Source organism: Spermophilus citellus (assembly GCF_964194105.1).
Source record: "Spermophilus citellus genome assembly, chromosome: 3".
NCBI classification, from domain to species: domain Eukaryota; kingdom Metazoa; phylum Chordata; class Mammalia; order Rodentia; family Sciuridae; genus Spermophilus; species Spermophilus citellus.
In genome coordinates, this window is record NC_138184.1 from 109,602,202 (window position 1) to 109,618,062 (window position 15,861).

Here is a 15,861-nt window from a genome sequence, read left to right on the forward strand (position 1 = left end):
AACAGTCCCAGCTACAGAGCAGTCTCCTCTGAGCTCCCCAACCCACAGGATGTCACAGCCAATTAATGATCAGTGTGTGTGTGAGACAGCGTAAATGTGGTGTGTATGTATATGTGTCTGTGAAGGCCTGACAATATTGGCCCAACCCAGCTAATCTCTGAAGGCTATGCCAGATCCAGTGTTCAGACAGGGTCACCCAAGGCTGTCACCAGATGCTGCAGATAAGTGTACCCATTCTTGTTTCTTCCCACTCCCTCTCAAAGGTGTTAAGCTCACAGACTCTCCTTAATAAACAGCCTATATGCTAAATTTCCAATTGGTCTGCTCCCCCAGGCATGCAATCTGCAATGATTTTCATCTTAAAATTCTGATTTTTTCTCTGTATGTGGTCCTGAAAATAGAATCCAGGACTTCACTCATGCTAGGCAAAGTTCTATTAGTGAACCATATGCCTCAGGCCAAATTCTGATATTTGTGCTACTGATCACAAAGTAATCTCACACCAGCAATTAAAATCTGTCTCCACAGTAACCAGAAACACTCTCTTTTAAAATATTTTGTTATAGAAAAACTCAAACATATGCAAAAGTAAAGAATGTAAGAGGGGCTGGGGATGTGGCTCAAGCGGTAGCGCGCTCGCCTGGCATGCGTGCGGCTGGAGTTCGATCCTCAGCACCACATACCAACAAAGATGTTGTGTCCGCCGAGAACTAAAAAAAATAAAAATATTAAAAATTCTCTCTCTCTCTCTCTCTCTCTCTCTCCTCTCTCACTCTCTCTTAAAAAAAAAAAAAAAAAGAATGTAAGAAATCCTTACATATCCAGCCACCAAAATGATAACACTTGGAGATCATCTTGTTCCATCTATATCTCCCTCCTTCCCACACCAAATGATTTGAAGAAAAACTTACATATGGTATTATTTTTCTATATACACTGCATTGTTTCTAAAAGGAAATAATTTTTTTTAAGGTGGACACAATATCTTTACTTTTATGTGGTGCTGAGGATCGAACCCAGTGCCCCACACATGCCAGGCAAGCCCGCTACCACTTGAGCCATATCCCCAGCCCTAAAAAGGGAATAATTTTTAAAAACACAGCCACAATTAATTTTTTTTTACTTTTATAATATCAATTTCTCCAACTATCTCAAAACAACCTTAACAGTTTGTTTGATTTAAAACAGAATTTAGGGGCTGGAGCTGTAGCTCAGTGACAGAACATTTGCCTAGCACTTGTGAGGCACTGGGTTTAATCCTTAGCCCATGAATATAAACAAATAAAATAAAGGCATATTGTCCATCTACAACTACGAAAAAATTATTTTTAATCAAATAAGGTCCCTACTTTACAATTAGTTATGTCCCTTAAGCATCTTTTAAGGTATAAGCTCCTCTTCATCCCTTCTTTCAACTTATTTACTGAAGAAAGTAGCTCATCTGTTCTGCAAATGTACAGTCTAAATGTGTTGATTTCATTTCTTTATTGTTTAACATGTTCCTCTGTGCCCTGCACTTCCTAAGAACTAGAAGTTATACCTAGAGATTTGGGCAGAGTTAGGCGCAATTTGGGGCAAGAATGCTTCCCAAGTGGAGCTGTACACTTCTATCTGAAGGCCCATAGTGGCTTGCTGCCTCTCTCTGGTGGTATTAGCTGCTACTGATGATCTTTGATAGATTCTTAATTCTTTAGAGACTATACATAATGATATTCTGTCATTCCTTCTCTCTTTATTGGCTGGAATATATTAAGAGAGAAACTTCCATATCAACTTGGAAACTCTGAGGTATAATTAATAGGGGAATAGCAGAATAAATGCATTTTCTCCTCATCCACTGATATCACACTGAATGTCTATCTATCTGCCTTCTTCTACCACAGTGCAGCCATGTTTTCCTAAGCCACATACACAAATACACACCCTGACATTCTTTGGTACTTCCTGAGGGCAACAGCAGCAGCAAGAATTCTCAGTTACTCCCATTACCCCTCCAGATACACTGTCTGATACATATAACAATCTACATTGACTGAATTGCCTTTCATGTGCTGACCCATAGACTAGGTCAGAGATTCAGACATTAGAAAGACCTTAGAGGCTCCTTGTCTAACAGTTCAGGGAGGAGACTGGCACAAAATGATGAGCACCAAGGTATACATATGAGAAGATATACAAGGACACACTGTATTCTGACAAAAGACAGGCAGACAAGCCTCCACAGATGCAGTGCCATATGCATTGGGTGGGCCTGTAAGGATGAACTGAAGAAAAAAGACAGCCTACACAGAAGCAGAAAGACAAAGTACAGAGATGCCCTTCACATGCCTTGGTAAGTAGACAGTATGCTATATCACGTGGTTGGTCTGCTTTCAGCATGGAACCCAAAGCAACAAGCACACATAAGAGGCACCCTGAATAGGATGAGAACATTCCAACTGTTTGAAGTGTCTGTCTGTCTGTGTTGCCCTCCCCCAAATTGGCTGTCACCAAGCTTTACTATTCTAATAGAAGTAGAAGAGCCTGCTGGCCAATACCTGTTACCTTAAGTTGATTCCACTGCTGTTAATCAACAAACAAATAAGACTTCAGAGGCATCTGCCTTCCAAGAGAGACTGACAAAATGTCTGTGCCTACAGATAAAAACTGGAAGGAACTAGAAGAAATGAAGACAAGCTAGGAATGGTGGCACATGCCTGCAATTCTACCTACTCAGAAGACTGAAGCAGGAGGATCCCAAGTTTGAGACCGGCCTAAGCAACTTAGCAAGACAGTCTCAAAAATAATATTTTTTTTAAATGGCTTCGGATAATATATGTCAGTGATAGAATACCCCTGGGTGCAACCTCCAGCACCATAAAGAAAAAAACATAGTTATATTATGGTAACACGATAAGAATATAGATGAAAAATTTTAAAGCTGTTTTACATGCTGCTCTAACACTGTTATACATTGAATCTGCTTGGTGCAACAGAAGAATAAGAAAAACACATTAAAAAATGCTCTGTGGAGGGGCTAGGGTTGTGGCTCAAGTGCAGAGTGCTCTGCTTAGTAAGTGTGAGGCACTGGGTTCGATCCTCAGCATCATATAAAAATAAATAAATAAAATAGAGATATTGTGAAAATGCTATGTGAACAAATGTTATATAAAAAAGTCTGGCTCTTTCTACTCTATGTCCATTCTTAAGAAAACACAGCATGTCCCCCTGAAGCAGTCATCTGGGAACAAGAAATAAGCCTCAGGTCTCTTTGTCCTGCCTCCTGCCATAGGGTTAACTGATTCTCACCCTTCACATGAAGGGATACTACTACCCCAAGAGAGCCTTCTTTTCCTGGTCTGAGTGGAAAGAAGCCGTTGGTGTCTACTCAGTGATGACTCACTGAAAAAATAAAATAAGATACCTCACCCCTAGTTTCACACCCTCCAGCTTTACACCCTTCCCAGTACATACAGTTCTTATTCTCTCTTTCAAGGATTAGTTGTAGGGAGAAGCTGCCAAGCAAAGTTCTAGGGCCTTTCCTGGGTCAGAAACATTTTTGGAAGAAGACACAGAGCTATCAGTAATGAGCCCCAACCTACCCACTTTCCTTCTCTCATTGTCATCTTCTGGGCAATCTACTGGGTTCCTCTGCTCTCCTGCCATATCCCATCTTTTCCATTTCATCATCACCCTCCTCTACCTAGTCTCTGTCTCCTGGCACCCACATGCCAAGCACTCCTATCTCTAGGCTTATCCCTGAAGAAACCACTTCTACCAAAAATATAGACTAGATATTTTATGATATAAGAAATGTAATGGCCAGGCATGGTAATACTTTCCTATAACCCCAGCAACTCAGGAGGCTGAGGCAGGAGAACCAAGTTTAAAGTCAGCCTCAGCAACTTTTGAGACCCTGTCTCAAAAAATAAAAAAGAACTGGGGATATGGCTCAGTGGTTAAGGGCCTCTGGGTCAATCCCTGGTATTTAAAAAAAAAAAAAAAAAAAGCCTTAATTTTTAGGTAAATTATACTATTGTAGTTTGGAATTTTTTTTTAAAAAAAGAGGACATATCTTTCAGAGAAACATTCTGAAATGATACAGATGAGAGGTATTTATTTTAGTCTAGGATTTGAGAAAAAAATAAAAGGAAAGGTGAACACAAGTGGAATATAAATGAAACAAGACTTGCCAGGAGTCAATGATCATTGCAGCTTGGTGATCAGTAAAGCAGGATTTATTTATTTAAAACAGAAAAATTTTCAAGCTAGGGATTTTGCCTACAATATGCAAGGCTCTGGATTCAATCCCCAGCACCGCAAAAATAAAATAATTTTCAAAGGATTCCTCCTGGTATAAGATCACATGACGATGTACTGCACCCAGTTTCCCATGCTATCTTGTCAATTGCACCTCCCAGCATACCTCATACTCTCTCATGTATTTCATTGTTGCTTTCTGAAAGTGTAATGTGTGCTGGCTCCTGCTGGGAACAATACCCAATACTGGCCGTCACACCCAAAAGAAAATGTCCAGTCTCCCCTAACACACTTGCCCCACATATATACAGAGAGATGCTCAGCATCCTATCTTCCACTATTCCATAAATATCCACGGCATACCTACTATGTCCTGGGCAGAGTCACAACCTCTGCCCTCAAAGCAGTCACGGTAGAGGAAAGAAGAGTGAACAGATTTCTGAGGCGCTCAGGAGAATACTGACAAGTGCTCTAATGAACATAGGCCCAGGATGCAGGCAAACACAGCGTCAAGAACCTGATCTTGGGATGGGGATGTGGCTCAGTGGTTAAGTGCCCCTGAGTTCATTCCCCAGTACCAAAAAAAAAGAAAGGAAGAAAGAAAAAGAATCCAATCTTACTTGGGGGATAAGAAAGCTGCCCAAGGCAGGTTCTACCTATGCATAGCAATGTTGTCTTTTCCCCCCAAGTCCCACCTCCCCTCAATGTAAATCTTTTGATGCATACATGACCAAATTAAATCCCACCTCTTGAAACACTCTCCCTGCCCTCCCAAGCAAGGTATCATCCAGCTGGTATCCTGTCAACTATATTAACATTCCCAAATGCCTAGAGAAACCAGCCAGGTAACATAACTGAGGATGCAAGACAAGTCCAAGACCATAGTAAGAACCATAGGCCCTTCTAAAGTGTAGCCTGGGCTGGGATTGTGGCTCAGCGGTAGAGCGCTAGCCTAGCATGCTCGGGGCCCTGGGTTCAATCCTCAGCACCACATAAAAATAAATGAATGGAATAAAGGTATTGTGTCCAACTATAACTAAAAAAATAAATATTAATAAATAAATAAATAAAATAAAGTGTAGCCAATGTGGCAGGCTACAAATATAGACTACTTAAAGCAAAACACACTGAAGAAGGAAGACTGTGAGTTTGAAGCCAGCCTGAGCAATGCAATAAGACATTATCTCAAAAAATAATAATAATAATAAAGGAAAGCTGACTCTATATATTATCTATAACTTTATATTGTATTATATAATCCATACTACATAATTTTTATGCTGTATAATAGAATCATAGATCATCTTACATTTATTTTCATTTAAAAATTCATATAAAATCAAGAATTTTATGTGAAATCTTCAAAATAGAAAATTTGGGATAAACTATTCATTTTTTTAGAGGGGTATGAAGTATTCCTTTTTTTATTTATTTATTTTGTAGTTGTAGATAGACAGAATGCCTTTATTTCATTTGTTTACTTTTATGTGGTGCTAAGGATTGAACCCAGTGCCTCACACATGCTAGGCAAGCGCTCTGACACTAAGCTACAGCCCTAGCCCTTGGATGAAATACTCTTAAAATGCTTTGTGAGCTGGATGCAATAGCACATACCTACAATCCCAGAATCTCAGGAGGCTAGGGCAGGAGGATTGCAAGTTCAAGGCAGCTTCAGCAATTTACCAGGTCCCTAAACAACTTAGCCAGACCCTGTCTCAAAAAGTAAAAAGGGCTAGGGATATTGCTCAGTGGTAGAGCATCCCTGGGATCAATACCCCGTCCCAAACACTTAAAAATTTTAAAAATAAAACGCTCTGAGAGCTGAGTGCAGTGGTATATGCCTAGCTATTCAGGAGGCTGAGGCATGAAGATCACTTGAGCCCAGGAATTCAAGACTAGCCTGGGCAACATAGAAAGAATTTATCAAAAATATAAATATATGGGCTGGGGATGTGGCTCAAGCGGTAGCGCGCTTGCCTGGCATGCGTGGGGCACTGGGTTCGATCCTCAGCACCACATAAAATAAAATAAAGATGTTGTGTTCACCAAAAACTAAAAAATAAATATTAAAAAAAAAATATATATATATATATATATATATATATACATATATATATATATGTGTGTGTGTGTGTGTGTAAAAAATGTTCTGTAGGACAAACAAAATGTGTCTGAAGTTCAAATTAAGCCCCAGGCTGAAATTTTTTAATTGCTGCCCTATTTCATATTATTCAACACTTACCAGGTATTAGCCTTGTTTTCTTTTCATGTAAACATCTTCTTTCCTACAAGCTCCTTACAGATTTTACCCCACACAGAGGAGTGGAGCACTGAAAACCCTTGGGGTCTTCGGGGTGGGGCAGGTCCCTCTTGAACCAGGCACTTACTTCTGACTGGCCTCCATCTCTAGCAGGGCAGACAGAGCTGAGGTTTTCTTCCCAGCAGTGGGACCTGTAGACTCAAGGGAGTGTGTGGAAATGGGCCCAGTCATCTGCAAGCCTTTCATGGCAGTTCCTTTCTAAAGCAGAAAAGAAGAGATGAAGCTCAAAAGGGCTTTTGCAATAGACCCCATTCACACACCAGGATAAGCCTCTTCATCTTCAAGCCCTGGGAATTCAACTAACACAGTAGAGGAATACTGATTCTTCGTGTTCGGAAATGATAGAAGAAACTGAGGCTCAGAAAGGTTAAGTAATTTATTCCAAATTGCACTGGAGATGAAATTCAAACTTCAGCTGCCTCAATTCAAAACCAAAGCTCTTCCCAGTATAGAAAATCTCCTAAAAATGTTCCTAATCATAAGTGAGGCTGCATACAAAAGGCAGCTGATGTGGAAGGAAGATTAAAGAACTTTTGTTTTGGGTTAAAAAAAATAAAAATAAAAACATGATGATGGAACACTACCAAGCAATTAAAAAGAATGAACTACTGATTCTTAGAACAATTTGGATAAATCCCAAAGCATAATGCTAACTGAAAGAAGGCAGTCTCAAAAGGTTTCATATTATATGATTCCATTTTTGTGATATTTAGAAAAGATAAAAGAATCATGATGGTCAACAGGCCCGTGGTTGCTAGGGGACAGGGAGGCAGGAGAATATGACTAAAAACAGTAGCATAATGGAGCATTTTTTAAGTGATGAAATTATTCTGTAGCAGATCATGGTGGTGGCTGCCTGAATCTATATATTTGTTAAAATTCATAGATTGTGTGCAAGTGTGTATGCCCCCCAACATACACACACACACACACACACACACACACACACACACACACAGAGCCAGGTCAATTATATTGTATGTTAATTTAAACAAAACAAAACAGTAGAATCCTAGATCTGCCCTTTATTGGCAAAGTGCCTCAGATATATCCCATAACAGTAGCCTCAGTTTTCCCATTGGGTTGCAGTGTGTGATTGAAATGAAGAAACAAGGGTGCTAAAAACTCTTAAAGTGATATAAGAGTAACAAAAGACTGTTTCTGTTAACCTCCTAAACGTCTGTATTCACCACCATATCACATAGGCAGCTGTTTCAAAACTGGGCCACTTGGAGAGCAGATAAAGGCTCTATATCCTCAGGGGAACAGCTCCAGTCATGGGACATTGCCCAATCTTTGTACCCTATAACCCCCCTTCTTCACCCTACAATGGATAACAACACAGTTTGGGATTAAAAATAAACATTAGACAGCTATGAGGCTTAAAAAAAAAATAGCCAATGGGAGGCTCCTGAGAGATAGGAGGTGACAGATCCTATATACTATACTAGGTACAGTCCCTAAGGAACCCCAGGAGCCCTCACCCGCATCATCCGATCTGAGCGATGCCGCCTGCGGATCCGGTTCAAACCCTCCACAAAACGGATAAAGCCATCCAGGAGCTGCCACTCATCCTCATCAGCACGAGGTCTATCCCCATAGATGTCACAGTGGACCTCCCCCTCTGTGATGCGCTTGGTGGCAGTGACACAGGCCGGCAAAAGCAGGAAGCGGGTCCTCCAGAACTTCAGAGATTCAATTAAGCTACAGAGGATCAAGGAAAACACAAAGTAGTGGTAAGAAAAATTAGATACTCAAAGTGCTCCAAGTGATCTCTCTCTGATTGGTATGCAAGGTTCCACCTCCCCACAGGTGTGCTGTCATCTGATGATACAGCGCATGGCTTCATTTCAGACACAAGCTCAAAAGGAAGACTACAAAACTCAGTATTATTTTAATCCCAAAGAAGTCAAAACATTTATGTGCACCCAGGCCCAACAAAGTTGTAGTTTTGCATCATCATTATCATAAATTGTACATAAAAATAAAAAATTAAACATGAGATAGCACCAAGCTACCAACCAGCCAGGTAGTCAAGAAAATATTAAGAACATGATCTGCACTGACACTTGCACCAAAGGGCACATCACCACTGAATCCAGTATTTTTTTGGTGGTGGTGCTAGGGATTGAACCCAGGGCCATGTGCATGCGAGGCAAGCACTCTGCCAACTGAGCTATATCCCAGCTCCCAGTATTGTTGTTGGGTTTTTTTTGTTTGTTTTTATTTTTTTGTTGTTGTTGTTGTTTTTTAATTGTAGTAAACTACACATAATAAAATGTACCACTTCAATCAATTTTGAGTATATAAGTCAGTGACAGGTGCATCCATATTGTTGTGTAACCATCTCCCTATCCACCTCATAACTATTTTTTAACCCATGCAGATGTACTTTTATTCTTCCATTTTTTTCTGAAAGACATAACAGATACCATTTTGTCATCAGAAAAAAGAAACATTAAAGTATGTGTACACCTAAGCAGCAAAGATGAAAAGACACTCTCAGACCTGAAATCCTCAGAGCCCGCAGAACAAATATACTGATCTAAGTAATTCCACTTGTACTCCTCTAGCCGCTCATGAGAGAATTCCACCCAACAGGAAACAAACTCTGAGTCTGAGTGTGAAGGACACAGGCTGTAGGTATAGTGGATCTGGGCAGATTCATAAGGATACCTGAAAAATAAAGAACATGCCTAGACATTCAAACAATCATTCCTCCCACTTCTTCTCTCTCTTTTCTGTCTAATGCACTTAGCACTATTCTTGGCAACCAACCCTCAAATACAGCAGCCAACTCATCTCATCCCAAGGGACTGTTATAGAAATTTCCCAGATCTTAAATTTTCCATTCTTCTCTCTTCACATTCTTTTTTTGTTTGTTTGTTTGTTTGTTTGTTTGTTTGTTTTGCAGTGCTAGGGATTGAACCCAGGGCCTTGGGCATGCAAGGCAAGCACTCTACCAACTGAGCTATATCCCCAGCTCCCTCACATTCTTCATTTTTAATTGGTTCAATAGTGATCATGCTAAACATAAGCTGAATCAAATTTGGAAGTAAGCTATAACCTTAAAGTCATCTCAGGATTATTTTAAAACAAAGAAAAGACTAACAACTCAACTTCCTTTGTTTGAACTAAGAACTATACACAATTAGCAAGCAGACATAATCCAGAACAGTAGCTAAAGACTTTAAATATCCAGAACTCACTTGGGAAGGTATCGAGTTACTGTGATCATCTTGTCCTTCAGTGTCACTTTGTGGAAAGTTCTGCCCATACTCAACCAATACTGGTCCTCCTCCTCAGGGCGATTTCGGGACACAAGGCCTAATAGGAAAAATAATAAGACTTCCTCCAACTGGCTGAGGTTCATTCCTACAACAGGCAATTGCTTTTCATACATATAGATGCAGAAAAGAAGAAACAAAAGAGGCAATGCTTTCATTGAAGGGGGAGATTTATGGAAAAAGGCAGTTCTTGGTTTAAAAAAAAAAAAAGTCCAGAAATTGGCAGATTTTTCTGTTACCAAACCAACCAGCAGCAGATTAGAAACTCACAGTATTAAAAGCACCTAGATGTCAAATGCTGAGCTGATGCCTCATTCTCTAAGGGGGAAAGTTCTGGAATAATGTTAACAGGCTAAGAGACAGCTGTGGAAGCAAAATGGAACTACATTTTACCCACGCATTTGAAGTCTTCACCCCAAGGAGGCCGACAACCTAGTTTACTCGCTTTCATTTCTAATACTCCAAGCTTTAGTCTTAAAGGACCATTTATTTATTTGCTGCAACTTTCCTCCTCCAAAAATCTTTCACACTGCTTATACTGCCTTCTCATTCTGGGTCACCACTGAAACATTTATTTATTTATTTGCTGCAACTTTCCTCCTCCAAACATCTTTCACACTGCTTTCATATTGCCTTTCATACATACTTTCATACTGCCTTCTCATCCTGAGCCACCACTGAAACATTTAAAGTCACCACCAAAAGCTACTTTCTCCAGAAAGCTGTGAGACCCCATCAGCAGTCTGAAAAATATATTGCAGGTAGCTACATAAGTGTGTTTGTCTGTTTGTCTCACATCCTTTTTCTTCTCTCTCTCGCTCTCGTTTTTTTTTTTTTTTCTTGTTTTTTTGTTAATGTACTGGGGATTGAACTCGGGGGTGCTTTACCACTGAGCTATATTGCCAGATCTTTTTTTAATTTTTATTTTGAGACAGGATCTCCCTAAGTTGCCAAGGCTGACCTCAAACTGCAATTCTCCTGCCTCAGCCTCCCAAGTAACTGGGACTGTAGGCATGGGTCTCCACGCCCAACTCTCACATTCTTTTATAAAAGATACAAGGAGCCAGAAGGAGCATTGCACACTTGTAGTCCCAGCTACATGGGAGGCTGACACCAGAGGACTGCCTGAGCACAGGAGTTCAAAGCCAGCCTGGGCAACATGTGAGACCCCACCTCAAAAAAATATAACTTCATTTAATTAAACTCAAATTTAAAAATAATATAAAAGTACCAGGAAGCCAAGGTCAAATGTTCATTCTCATATTTTCAGTAGCACTAAATAAAGTGCCATGGCCAGAATAGATATTTAAAACATCAGTGAAGGGCAGGGATGTAACTCAGAGGTAGAATACTTGCCCAGCATGTGCAAGGCTCTTGGTTCAACCGCCTGTACTGAAAAAACTAAAATAACAAAAAAACATTTTTGTTGAACCAAACACAGCAAAAAGGGAAACAATGAAGAATCCAGATAACAAGAAGTATTCAAGAGAGTAAAACTTGAGCTCCTGAGAACAACAAAGCCAAGGCAAGATTCTCTTGATTTGGAAATAAAACAATGCCATCATTCAACTCTGAGGCAGCCACATAATGGCAGGCAGCAGAGAAGTGGTCAGGAGAAGAGGATAGCAGAGGCTGAAAGGATCTTCACTGTGAATGGGGAAAATTCCCAGGTGATGCACAAAGAGTGGCAAACCAGTTTCACATGAGAAAGAGGCTAGACTTCGACTCAGGACACCCATGGTTGTACCTCAACTCTTCCATTTGGCTGCTGTATGATCTCAAGGACCAAATCTCTACCAGTCTCATGTTCTGCAACTAGAAAGAGAACTTGCCTCATCCAGGAATTCATGCACTTATGCTACAAACACCCTGTGGGCTGCCAGGAAAAAAGTGTTATGGGGTAAGGTTCATGATAATCTAAGAGGGTACCCTGATATCTCATTCTAAATTAGATTATCCCAGTTATGCCTGTTTTTATCCTGCACAGCTCTCTGATTAAATATATATTTGTGGCTTATTAATTTAACAGCTGTCCCCCTCCAGTAAACTCTAATTTTCAAGGGCAAGGTCAATGCTGTTCTATTCTCTACTGAAACAGAGCATAGCTCACTTTTCATAATCAATTAACCTGTGACAGTGAGCAGCACAAGCACTATGATGGCAATGTTTCTAGTAATTACAATAATAATGAAACCATTTCTGTTTTCATAGAAATAAGAGATTAAATTTATCAAAGGAGAAAATAACCAGAAAGTGTAAAGCTAGGCCAAGTAGCTTCTGGTCAACTAGCCATGAATCAGCGAGGATCAGCACTGGACACAAGAGAATTACAGACCCATGAGGGACATCAACCAGCTATTTGAGAGAGCAGAAAGTAGATAGCCTAGATGGGGCCAATAACACAGGTGAATTCATTCCACTGTTCATGAGTTAGAGAACAGAATCCTACCCAGGGTCCTGTGAGGCCTGAATATCCTGACACCTCTGGCTGCACCTCCAGTTCACTCCCTGTGCTCCATCACACCAGCCTTCTTTTTGGTGCCTTCTACTGGTAGCCCTTTGCACACATCAATCCCTCTGCCTGGCATGTTCTTCCCTTCAGCTCCTACCTTCCACTCCAACCCTACTTCTTCTAATAACCCCTGTACTACATCAGGTCTAAGCTCAAACATAACCTCCTTAAAGCTATCCCTGTGACCCTCAGACCAGATCAGGCCCCAATTAGATAGTCTCACAGGCCCTTACTAATAACAAATAACTAATGGTTATTTTTCCCCACTGGGTTATAAAACCCCCCTCAGAGTAGAAGCTTCAAAAATACTGTTGAATGAATAAGTGAATGAAATGAATAAATTAATGAATGAATAAATTAATGAATTCACATATTTATTGACCCAAACAGCTGTATTCCAGGCACTGTCATTTCCAGTGTAGAGAATAAAAAGATGAATCCAAAATAGTCTTGGCACTCAAAAACATTAATATTCAGTAGGAATAGGAATAGAAGGCATTCAGTAAATGTCACAAGGAGCTTTCACATAAAAGCCAGAGGGAGTTCAAAGCTTCACCTACAAACAGCAGAGCCTGTACTGAGTGACCACTAAGCCCCAATAACAGTTCCACACTTCTGGATTCTCTAGCCAGAGGAGAATCAGTGGAGCCAAAGATGATCTGATGTTGAACACTGGCTAATTAGAGGAATGGAGATTTAATTAGTAATAGTGAGGAAGCAAGAAACTAAAAACCTTCATTGATTGTTTCAGAAAGTGATTACTGCTTTATGATTCCAAACACTCATACTTAATTCCTTCTGCTAGACTTAGATTAGAAGAACTCCACAGTCTGACCCTTATTCAATTAGTGTTACCAACTCTTTTGTCACTTCTTAGCCTCTGTCACTCAGAAATGATCCATTCTTGCTTCAAGTCACTAAGCTTCAATACTAAAGAACAGAAAGAAGAACCCAAGATAGGAAAAAACAACAGGTGTAAACTTGAGGTTTAGTAGCATCTCAGAAGCTGCAGTGTGACATGTACTCTTCTAAAAATATCCATTTCTGGGTTTAGAAAATTCACTATATACTTTGACAGCTCAATATTAGCTCAGCTGCCTGCTATTCCTAGGTATTCCCAAAGGTAGGCTATACCACTCCTAGGCTTGATCATATCTTCTTCATTAAAAGGAGAGTATAACTGCTGAACCAGAAGTCTCCTGTCAATCAACTACCACCTGCACTGCTACCACCATTGCTGCTGCCTCTGATTCCACTGCTGCCAGCCAACATAGCCTAGAGGTCTTCTTTCCGGGTGCTGCTGACACAGAAGAGACCACTGCCCTGGATGCAACTGAAACCTACACTGCTGCTGACCCCCAGATATCACCTGGTGACGCTGCCCCCACAGCTGCAGTTGCAGCTGCCACTGCAGCCGTCACTACTGTTGACCCACTGCCTGCTGCCAACAACCACTGCCAGTACCACTGCTACCAGAGCCTAGAGGACTCCTTTGGGAAGACTCCAGGTTTGGTTGCATGTGGATACACCCATTTTGGAACATCAGCCAGGGCCTGGGGCCTGAGTATCCACAGGTTTACCACCATAAAAGCCTCTGTCTGGGGACTCAGCTGTGACCTGCAGGTCCAATGTGGGGATGCCTGCAGGTTTGGAGGAGCCTGGGAGCTTCCTGCTGAGAGTGCTGGTGGCCCTTGTCTTGCTGCTGCATCTCAGGGTTGCTCCTTTGCATGAGTGTATCCCTGGTAGTTTCTCTGAAAGTAGGAGCAGCTCTGAGATCTTGGGACTGCAGCGTGGCCAATCCTGAAGTATCTGAATCCCAGATCGGTGGGACAGAGACTGGATTTTTGAGGACTGATGTGGGTTTGGTGATCCCAAGAGACATCAGAGACAGGACTGAGAAACTGTTGAACACTAACAGAGACAGTCTGACTTGCCAGCAAGATTTATTTTATATTATTTTTTGATTCACTAATCTCTCTACCATATTTGGAACAGGATGTTTTTTATGCATTAAGGTGTGGAGGACAATGACACATGAATGGTGTTTTACATTTTTGTTATATTCTTATGTCTTCAATTTTTTCTCTTTGTTCATATTCTTCCTTTCTCTTCTATTTTCTGGGATTTAGTTTCCAACTTTTCTCTAACCAATAGCCAATCTCTGTCAGCTCTTCTTCCACTCTTTCTGTGAATTTTTACTTCAAGCCTCTCTCTTCCTCCCTCTCGAATATTGCATATTACACCACCTCTGTTCTCTCATCCACCATTTGAAATCGTAAATCATTTTAATAAATATTCTATAGTTAGTTACTGAACTCATCATTTTGGTTTAATGTGAGAAAGCAGTAGACACCTTAGTGAGAACTATTAGGTTAAGGCTATATATTGTATACACTGGGTGCTGTTGATATTGGTCTTACCAGTAAAGGTAAAGCACTGGAAGCCTTCAGGGACACTACAGGTCTACAGAGTAGAACTTATCCTGCCTTAGATCCATAGTTTTAGATGGGAAAACACACTAACAACATGAAAAAACAAGGGAATAAAGCGTCCGAACAAACCAAGATGCTTCAACAACAGAAGCCACTGATAACACAGTAGAAGAAATGTCCAAGAAGGAGTTCAGATTGTATACAGTTAAATTGATACATGAAGTAAAAAAGCCACTTCAATAAAGAGTTAGAGATAGTGTAAAAAACAAACAGAAATCCTCAAAATAAAGGAATCAATAAACCAAGTTATAAATTCAATAGAAAAAAGATCACCAACAGATGAGACCACTTGGAAGACAGAACCTCAGACAATGAAAACAAAATATATAATCTTGAAAGTAGAGTTGAACATGTGGAGAAGATGGTAAAAAAAAAAAAAAAAAAACCATAAACAGAACATCCAAGAATTATGGGATAACATGAAAAAGCCAATTTAAGAGTTATCAGAACAGATGAAGGAGCAGAGATACAAACCAAAGGAATGCACAATCTTTTCAATGATTTAATAGCAGAAAATTTCCCAAACCTGAAGATTGGAATGGAAAATCAAATACAAGAGGCCTACAGGACCCCAAATGTACAAAATTATAGCAGACCCACACTAAGACATATTATAATGAAAATGACTAACAGAGAATAAAGATAAAATCTTGGAGGCTGTGAGAGAAAAAAAAATCAATTACAAATAGGGAAAAACCAATTCCTATCTTAACTGATTTGTCAGTCCAGACCCTCAAAGCTAGGAGGCTCTAGAGTAATATATTTCAACCTCTGAAAGAAAACAGATGCCAACCAAGAATTTTATATCCAGCAAAATTAAGTTTCAGATTTGAAGATGAAATTAAAACATTCCATTATAAAAAAATTAAAAGAATTCACAACTAGAAAGCCTACCCTATAGAGCATACTCAACAAAACATTCCATGAGGATGAAGTTAAAAAAAAAAAAAAAGTGAAAACCAACAAAGGGAGGATCTACACTAAATTGACATTCAACCAAATGAGAAACTA

General features: G+C 40.1%; 1 protein-coding gene across 18 annotated transcripts in view; it reads right to left on the reverse strand.

Annotated features, from left to right (window-relative positions):
- Positions 1-15,861, reverse strand: part of DEPDC5 (DEP domain containing 5, GATOR1 subcomplex subunit) — a 158,339-nt gene that overhangs the window by 48,293 nt on the left and 94,185 nt on the right. For all 18 annotated transcript variants that reach the window (XR_014021036.1, XR_014021037.1, XR_014021038.1 and 15 more), the window contains 4 exons: positions 9,769-9,886; positions 9,068-9,235; positions 8,044-8,263; positions 6,627-6,757 (listed from right to left, as the gene is read on the reverse strand). Coding sequence is in view for 12 of the 18 variants with exons in the window: in XM_081285913.1 (XP_081142039.1) it covers positions 6,627-6,757; positions 8,044-8,263; positions 9,068-9,235; positions 9,769-9,886 (637 nt within the window). In the remaining 6 variants the exon portion in view is untranslated. The remainder of the gene's footprint in view (positions 1-6,626; positions 6,758-8,043; positions 8,264-9,067; positions 9,236-9,768; positions 9,887-15,861) is intronic.